At 44.5% G+C, this 8,876-nt stretch overlaps 1 protein-coding gene across 9 annotated transcripts; it reads left to right on the top strand.

Annotated features, from left to right (window-relative positions):
- The first annotated feature begins 1,146 nt into the window (after positions 1 to 1,146).
- LOC122438859 (GTPase IMAP family member 5-like) lies at positions 1,147 to 7,637 on the top strand. 9 transcript variants are annotated; one of them, XM_043464093.1, is made up of 4 exons: positions 1,208 to 2,450; positions 3,109 to 3,164; positions 5,660 to 5,708; positions 6,580 to 7,637. In XM_043464093.1, exons 2-4 carry the CDS (start codon positions 3,150 to 3,152, stop codon positions 7,461 to 7,463), a joined length of 948 nt encoding a protein of 315 aa, XP_043320028.1. In that variant the 5' UTR covers positions 1,208 to 2,450; positions 3,109 to 3,149; the 3' UTR covers positions 7,464 to 7,637. The 9 variants fall into 9 exon arrangements, with proteins under 9 accessions (XP_043320032.1, XP_043320028.1, XP_043320031.1 ...); XM_043464096.1 differs by having other exon boundaries at positions 3,109 to 4,065; positions 5,435 to 5,708; XM_043464092.1 differs by having other exon boundaries at positions 1,302 to 1,339.
- Positions 7,638 to 8,876: the final 1,239 nt, after the last annotated feature.

Genomic DNA, 8,876 nt, shown 5'->3' with positions numbered 1-8,876 from the left:
TAGTAACAATGTTGCCTTTTCTATACAAGTGAATAAGTATTTGCTTATTCCAGCAGTAAAATATTTTGAGGTTTTTTTTCTAAATTTGTCTTTTACCTTTTTAAAATATCTTCCCAAATGATGTAGCATTTTGTTTTAATTATTATTTTGGGTCATACTTACTTTTATACCTTACATTCAGTCTCATTCTTGGCCCAATTCTTGTTTATTTTGTATTTCCTTTCACACTTTATCCCATGAAGTTTAGGCACTCCTTTTTACTTCAAAAATAGAGTTAAATCGTGTGTATCCCTTGACTTACTACATCTGAAAACACCTAAGATCTATTCTTTTACGCGCTTGTGAAATAGCTCAAGGATACACTGAAGAGAACTGTGTATCACTCCTCAAAAATCACACACATACACGCCTCCTAAGAACAGACACCCCAACCCCAAGAGACAAAAGGCAAAGAGCAGTGGCTGTCTGAAAAGGAGGAAGGCTCCACTCCAACCTGTTCCACACCTGGCTCTAGCTTTGCACGAAGGTAGAGAAGTCCTCTAAGAAAAGACTGTGATTCTTTCTTGCGCCAAGGAAAATAACTAGCTTTCTAAGTTGATCTCTTTGGAAGTGCTTTAACGGAGACGGCAATGGCACCCCACTCCAGTACTCTTTTTTTTTTTTTTAATTTATTTATTTATTTTTTCAGTGGGTTTTGTCATACATTGACATGAATCAGCAATAGATTTACACGTATTCCCCATCCCGACCCCCCCTCCCCCCTCCCTCTCCACTCCAGTACTCTTGCCTGGAAAATCCCATGGCTGGAGGAGCCTGGTAGGCTGCAATCCATGGGGTCGCTAAGAGTCAGACACGACTGAGCGACTTCACTTCCCCTTTTCACTTTCCTGCATTGGAGAAGGAAATGGCAACTCACTCCAGTGTTCTTGCCTGGAGAATCCCAGGGACTGGGGAGCCTGGTGGGCTGCCATCTCTGGGGTCGCACAGAGTCGGACACGACAGAAGCGACTCAGCAGCAGCAGCAGAGGTGCTTTCACGGGGCGACTGGGATCAGAGTGGTCTCTTTTCACCCTTTTTAAAGAGGAAATGGAAGGGGGCGAGACGCTCGCGGTCTCCGAAGGCAAGCATCCCTTGAGGGTGCGCACGCTGCAACTCGCCGCTCCCCGGCTTCCGCGGCAGCAGTTTCGCCCCGCCCGGAGGGGTGTCCCCAACTGCGGGGACGGGAGGCGCGCGCGCTCCGTCAGCCCCGCTTTCCTTCTTGCCCTGCGGTCGTGCCCTGCAGCCTTCGGCCGCGCGCTCCCGCCGACCCGCCAGCACCCAGCCCGCAGGGCCGAGCCTGGTAAGGGGACCCCGGCGGGGGTCCCTGCGTCCTGGAGGATTGGGAGCGGGGCGAAGAGGGAGGGTTTGGGGGGCCGCGGTTGAGTCAGGGCTACTGATTTCTGGTGGGACCTCTTACCGGTTCCATGCTTCTGGGATCTCCTGTCAGTGAAACCGGGCGCCGATGGAAAGCGTTATGGACAACAGGTTCCCAGTGGGAACCAAGGGATTTGGGACTTGCTCACCCCGCGTTCCCGTCCATCGCTTTCCACAGCCCTGCAGTCTTTTATGTTTAGTTGCCTACTTCTTAGCTCTTTTGATTTTCATTAAGCGTCACAGCGTTTCATAAAACTTCGCTAATATTCTCAGATGCTGGGAAAGATTGAAGGCAAAAGGAGATGGGGGCGGCAGGAGATGAGATGGTTAGATAGCATCACGGACTCATTGGTCATGAATTGAACAAACTTCGGGAGATAGTGGAGAACACGAAAGCCTGGCGTGCTGCAGCCCATGGGGTCACAAAGAACTGGATAGGACTGAGCGACTGAACAACAATTTGACAGATGAGAAAAACTGAAACTCACAAGGTGCGCTAACTAGGTAGAGCGAACATCTTCAGTTTTACCTTCTTAACTTCTCCCAGACCACCCCAGCCCCGTCCCTGACAAGCACCACCTCCCAGAGAAGCCTGGAGCAGAATCCATACCTAGGGCTCCACAAGACGAGCACCCTCACTGAGCCACGTTCCCAACGAAACCTCTCAGTGGACATTGTTCTGTGACCTTGATCTTCTGAAAGCCACCCATTCTTCCCCAGATAGCCACGTTTCCTACCGCACGATGTAGAATTCGACGCTATGGCAGAGAGACCCCAGCCTGTGCAGGAACCAACCCTTGGTCTGCTGTCAACCCCCTGTGAAAGCCGTGTTATGAAGTCCTGAGACTAAACTGTGAAACCAGTGATGCCAGGAAACAGGGACTCAAGCAGATGGGGAAGGAGAGACTCATGAATAAGGCAGACGAAAAATATTTTCACCTTTCCTAAAACAGCAAGAAAGAGCCTACTTTCTAGTGGTTTGATAAATTGAGTAGCATCAAGATAACATCAGGTACATCCAATTTAAAGGTCAAAAGGTATATAATGTTTATTTGCCTCAACCTCCTCCCTAAGCTAGATCCCCCTGCTGTTCCTGTCAGATACCCATATAATATCTGCTCCCACACCATCTCTCTCATGATTCCTGATCCCATGTGGGGAAGATTAGGATTTTCCTTGTGGAGAAGAAATCTGCCTCCATTCTTTATTCCCCCACTTTTGTCTGTTCTGCAATTGACACGTGTCATATTGCTTCAGGTTTACAATGCTTCCAGATCTCTTCCTGGGCTTGATTCAGTCCTTTTAATATCCTGTCATTTCAGCATTTCCATCAATATCCTTTCTGACTAGCCTCTGGACACTTTGGTATTTGTTAATATTCTCCCCAAAAAATCTATTCCTCGGTGAGATGTGTCTCCTCCTGACAGCCTGACCCACTCAGAAGATGCTTCAGGAAGACGGTGCTGCACCTCTGCTCCCCAATTCGGAACTTTGATGGTGTTTTGTGGCAGTCACAGAACTCCATTTGGGTCACACTGATCATCAGGTCATGTAAAAACACCAGATTGTTTAAACTGAAATCTTTCCATTTTGAGCAACTTCTGTCCCCTACGATTTTATGTTTGAGTAGTCTTATAAAAAAAAAAAAAAAAGGCATCCAAGATTTTTCAGTACAGTTCTCTTTGTTGGTTTTAGGGCAAGCTTCCAGCCTAACTGCTTCAGTTTATGCCCTGACCATGGATGGCAGCGTGGTACATGGTGTTCTAAGAGGCTCAATGACTTTATCTTCACTTCTCCTCCCCAATGAACCTAGGAGAATATGCAGGCAAAAATGAGCCAATTTTTGTTCTTAGCTCCATGACAGTTGTGTGAACATGAGCATGTTAGTTGAGACTCAGTTTCTTAATATTTTAATAGAAATTTTTAAGCCTATCTAGATAACATCATAGGGAATTAGGGCAAACAATTAAAATAATGGATATGAAAGAAAAATTGAAAATTACAAATGGCTGCACAGAGGGTTATTATGATGGTGAAGTTGATCATCAACATTTTCACAACAGTCATCATTGTCTTTACTACTTCAATATACTGATTCCAATAGGAAATGTCATCTGAGATAAAAAAGATGTCAGAGAATTTGAGCAATTTTAGCAAAAGCTGGAGTATAGTTTACCAGAGGCAAGGACACCAAGCGGGAGAAGGTGATAAAGAAAATGCTCTTCTCGGGGGTTAAGGAAAGGAAAGGTGTTCAGGAGGAAAAGGAAAGGAGAGAAGTTATTTTAGTATATTCTGATAGTGTGACAGGAGATGGTTTCCTTAATGAGGACCATTTCTATGCATCCTGGCTGAGTGAATAGAAAAATGTGAAAAGGTAGAAATAAGAAATGTGCTGAATAGCAAATCAACTATGAAAATCATTTTTAATTCAATGTTAATCAATAAAATGTAAGTTTAAACCAATTAAGACATCCTACTATATGCCCAACAGGGTGACCAAAAAATTAAAAATCTAGTATTACCAAGTGTAGGCGAAGATTTGTGGGATGCTCGTATGTGGCTGCTGCCAGCACGACTCAGCACAAGTTTCCTGGAGACAGATTTGGCAACATCTAGTCAGGCGGAAGCTGGACATTCCAGAGAGATTGTCAGGTTGGTAGTAGCACTACTGTTGGTAGTAACAAAGATGTATTTGGAACACCAAATGTTTGTTAAGAGAAAACTGGATAAAATGTTACATAAATAATGTCACTTCTGTAAAAGATTAAAATACCAAAAAGTACTGTATCTTAACTATAGATAGATGTGTATGTACAGGTGTAAATTCACAAATGAGATAAATACATAAACATCTCAGAATATTGTTTGCCTCTAAAGGGAGAGGGAGAATGAGACTCAGGGTTGGGGGAGTCAAAAAATAAATAAATGAAACTATATGTGTAAAGTTTTAACTTACTCAACCAAACCAAACAGCAGTAATAAAAATGCCAAAATGCTGAGATTTGTTCATTGCACATAGTGGAATTTGTTTCATTACTCAGTGTATTTATTTCTCTTCTTAAAATGTTTGTTTCATAACTGCATAATCTTTAAAACTGAATAAATAAAATATAGGCTCACTGGTGGTGGTTTAGTTACTAAGTTGTATCCGACTCTTGCAACCCCATGGACTGTAGCCTGCCAGGCTCCTCTGCCAGTGGGGATTCTCCAAGCAAGAATACTGGAGTGGGTAACTATTCCCTTCTCCAGGGGATCTTCCCAACCCAGGAATTGAACCCTGTTCTTCTGCATTGCAAGCCCATTCTTAAGCGACTCAGCTATGAGGGAAGCCCATAAGCTCAGAGTTTACCTTAATTATAATTGCAGATTGCATGCTTGCCTTTTCTAATGCATGCTTACCTTTTCTAGCACCAAGAATGACGCAATAGTATGCCTCGTCTGAATGAAACATTTATCTCCATGGTTTTGCCAGTTTCTGGTTATGTTTACTGGGATTTTTTTTAAAGTTGTTGTTGGGAGACCCACAAGGAAACATATTTGATTTAAAACTGAGCAGGCAATGACTTTATCCTAAATTTGTCTCGAATGTTACTGCTGTCCCTCAGTCAGGGCACCAGCTTCTCTTCCCCCAGCAGCTCAGAGGGAAGGAGGATGGTGACCATGTTCGGCCCTCTTCCCCTTCTCCCTCCATGTCCATCCTCAAAGGAGCCCTGAACCCCAGTTCCACACTCCCACTGGAAGGTACATTGTACTTTCCTCTTTGCCACTGGGATGTCCATCTGATATGTATAGTTTCTGGGACTGGAAATGCCCAGTATGTCAAACAAACCACTGTCATTTACATCAAGGCAACTTTTATTCTCTAGTCTAGCAAGTTTGCTTTGATTCCAATAATAATAATAAATAATTTAAAAGTCTTGCTTCTCATTCCTAGAAGAAGGCTTTCTTTATTTCACACCTTTTCAGCTTGAAGGGAGATAATTAACTGATGTGTATTCAAACGTTTTTTGCTTTCCTGTAGAATGAAGAAGAAAAGCAAGAGTTCACTGTGTTAACATAACCTAGGATCACCTGGCTTGCTTAAAGTTCTATATGGATATTTGAAAATAAAATATGTCAGAAAATTAGCAATGGAAATGGCTCATCTAAGGATAATTGTCCTCGGCTGTCTGATTGGAGGTGTTCTCAGGTCTTATCAACTCCTATAAGGATACTTGCTTTTATTCCTTTCCTCCTCTTATTCTAGAAGCAAATGGAAGGGCTGCAGAGGAGCAGATATGAAACCATGGCTGAAGGTAAGACACCCTCCAAATTATCAAGCACTCTGGACACCAGGAGAGAGTGACTGTCTTCCCTCCTCCACTCCCTGACCTCAAACACCAAGACAGAAGAGAAACCCAGTTACTTTAAACTGCAGGAGAAAAAGGCAGCTATCATGTTCTTTATCTTCCCTACTATCATCACACCCTACACACCTAAGTATGACACTCTGATCCGTGTGGTGATGTATGGGAAATGTGGAAACAAAACTTCAAGTCAGAAGTCAGTGGATTTGGAACCGAATAGTGGAAATGGTATCTTCCCCCGCCTGTGCTCAGCTGAAAAGAGGAAAAGTTCCCCATAGAGATTTAGTAATCATGTTTGGGGAAAAAAAAAATTCAGAATACTTGAGTAAGGGAAGAACCAATGCAGAGTAAAAGGAACAAAATAACAGATTCTGGGAGCCTAGAATGAGCCTAATTCATGTGGGCTCATAAGAACTTCAGAAGTCCTTGGATTCTCACTCTTCATCTCTTGAAAATTTTAGCTCTTGGCACAGTGTCCCCCTCGCCAACTCTTGTTGTTTGTTGTTGTTTAGTCACTATATCATGTCCAACTCTTTGCAACCAGCAAAGACAACAGCCCACCAGGCTCCTCTGTCCATGGGCTTTTCCAGGCAAGAATACTGCAGCAGGTTGCCATGTCCTCCTCCAGGGAATCTTCCCAACCCAGGGATAAAACCTGTGTTCCATACCTCCTGCATTGGCAGGTGGGTTCTTTACTACTAGCACCACCTGGGAAGCCCATCATCAACTATACTCCAAGATAAAATAAAAACTTTAAAAAAGAATCACAAACTTAGTAAAACTGGAAAAATTCTTTTTTTTTTTTTTTTTTTTTTTACAGGCGGGATACAATGTCAGGGCTTTGAACCCTCCTCCTCCTTGAGGATCATCCTGGTAGGGAAAACAGGCAGTGGGAGAAGTGCCACCGGGAACAGCATCCTCTGCCAGCCCGTGTTTGAGTCCAAGCTGGGGGCCCAGGCGGTGACCAGGAAGTGTCAGAGGGCAACAGGCACGTGGAATGGGAGGAGCATCCTGGTGGTGGACACGCCCCCCATCTTTGAGTCCAGGGCCCAGGATCAAGAGGTATATGAGAACATCGGAGCCTGTTACCTGCTGTCGGTGCCAGGGCCCCACGTGCTGCTGCTGGTGACCCAGCTGGGGTGCTTCACCAAGCAGGACACGGTGGCCATGACCAGGGTGAAGGAGGTCTTTGGGGCGGGAGCCGAGAGATACATGGTCGTCCTCTTCACCCACAAGGAGGACTTGGCGGGTGCATCCTTGGATGAGTACGTGGCAAACACAGACAACCTCAGGCTGAGGAGCCTGGTCCGGGAGTGTGGGCGGAGGTACTGCGCCTTCAACAACCGGGCCTCCGGGGACGAGCAGAGAGAGCAGCTGGCCCAGCTGATGGCCGTGATCGAGGGGCTGCAGCGGGAGCACCAGGGCGCCTTCCTCACCAACGAGCTCTTCTTTGATGCACAGATGCTCCAGCAGATGGGGGGTGGCGCCCATGGAGAAGGTTACAGGCACTACCTGGACAAGGTGCAGTTGCAGGTTGCAAAGCAAAAGGAAGGCCTGAAAGAGGCTGAGAGAAACTGTGCCTTCAAGGCGCTCCTCCGGCTCAAAGCCTGGATCGCTTCTCATGCCAAAATATTTGTTCTTGTCCTATGCCTTTTGATTTTTCTTGCCATTGTAATTAGCTTGTATAGTACGCATCAACATTGAGCATTTTCAGGTGACAGCAGCCGACGGCTTCCATTTTTTCAGAGTCAGCATATCAATCTGTGTTGATCAGGAACTTTATTTGCTTTTTACATAATTTCATTTTCAATTTTGCTTCCTTGCATCAGACACACCATCCCTTTTCTTCGGTTCCTTTTTAGGTAAATCAAATCCAAAGGGAAAAAAATTTTCCCTTTCTGTTGTGTAAAAAATGGTGAAGGCAGAAACTTCCCTGGCAGTCCAGTGGTTAAGACTGTGCTTTCAATGCAAAGGGGGCAGGTTCAATACGTAGCTGAGAAACTAAGATTCCATATGCTGTGCAGCCAAAAATTAAAGCAAATGAATAAATTTAAGAGCAAAATCTTTTCCAAAAAATGGTGAAGACAAATAATAAACTACCTGCACACCATCAAGAAATATTGGGGAGCTTGCAGAGAGGAAAGTGAGCGGACTGACATGTTGTATGAGCGAGCTTCTCACCGGGGACCTCCTTTTTACAGTTGGAATTCCTTATTTTATTCAGAAACGTACTCTGACTTCCTTGTAGGTTAAAAAAAAAATAGTAATAATAAGACACTGAACAAGAGAGAAAGACTAGGGTGTTCTGAGACATCTCTGGGGTGTGAAGAGGCTGGGGGAGAAAGGAGGAAGGCCCTAGAGATGCGGTGGGGAGGAAGATCTCTGCATAGTCAGCCACTGGGAAATTAAAGAACCAGAAATCCTTAGAGCAGGACTAGACAAGAGCCAGATGGTGAGTGTAGGAATTCAGGCTTAGCTGGCCATATTGTCTCCTTCAACACTCAACCATCTCCTTGTAGCACGAAAGCCACCCTGAAGAAGAAGGAAGTGACCTGCAAGACTGCATTCCCTACAAGTTTATGAAATTTGAATTGCATGGACTTTCCATATGTGGTGATGAAACATTATGATTCTTTTGATTTTTTGACCCATTGTTGTTGTTGTTCAGTTGCTCAGTCCTGTCTGCCCTGTCTGGCTATTTACAACCCCATGGACTGCAGCACGCCAGGTTTTCCTGTCCTTCACCATCTCTAGGAGCTTGCTCAAACTCATGTCCATTGAGTCAGTCATGCCATCCAACCATCTTGTTCTCTGTCATCCCCGAATCCTCCTGCCTTCAATCTTGCCCAGCAAAGATTTTTTTTGAAAGATTTTTTCAGTCTCTTCTAATGAGTCAGCTTGTAGGTGGCCAAAGTATTGGAGTTTCAGCTTCAGCATCAATCTTTCCAAAGAATATTCAGGACTGATTTCCTTTAGGATTGACTGTTTTGATCTCCTTGCAGTCCAAGGGACTCTCAAGAGTCTTCTCCAACACCACAGTTCAAAAGCATCAATTCTTTGGTGCTCAGCCTTGTTTATAGTCCAACTCTCACATCAATACATGACTACTGGAAAAAC

The sequence above is a fragment of the Cervus canadensis genome, chromosome 3 (genome assembly GCF_019320065.1).
Source record: "Cervus canadensis isolate Bull #8, Minnesota chromosome 3, ASM1932006v1, whole genome shotgun sequence".
Classification (NCBI taxonomy): Eukaryota; Metazoa; Chordata; class Mammalia; order Artiodactyla; family Cervidae; genus Cervus; species Cervus canadensis.
This window is presented reverse-complemented; position numbering and strand designations above follow the sequence as displayed.

Coding starts and splice junctions, on each gene's coding strand:
- LOC122438859 (XM_043464093.1), top strand. Junction 5,709..6,579: donor ATATGAAACCATGGCTGAAG/GTAAGACACCCT, acceptor TTTTTTTTACAG/GCGGGATACAATGTCAGGGC.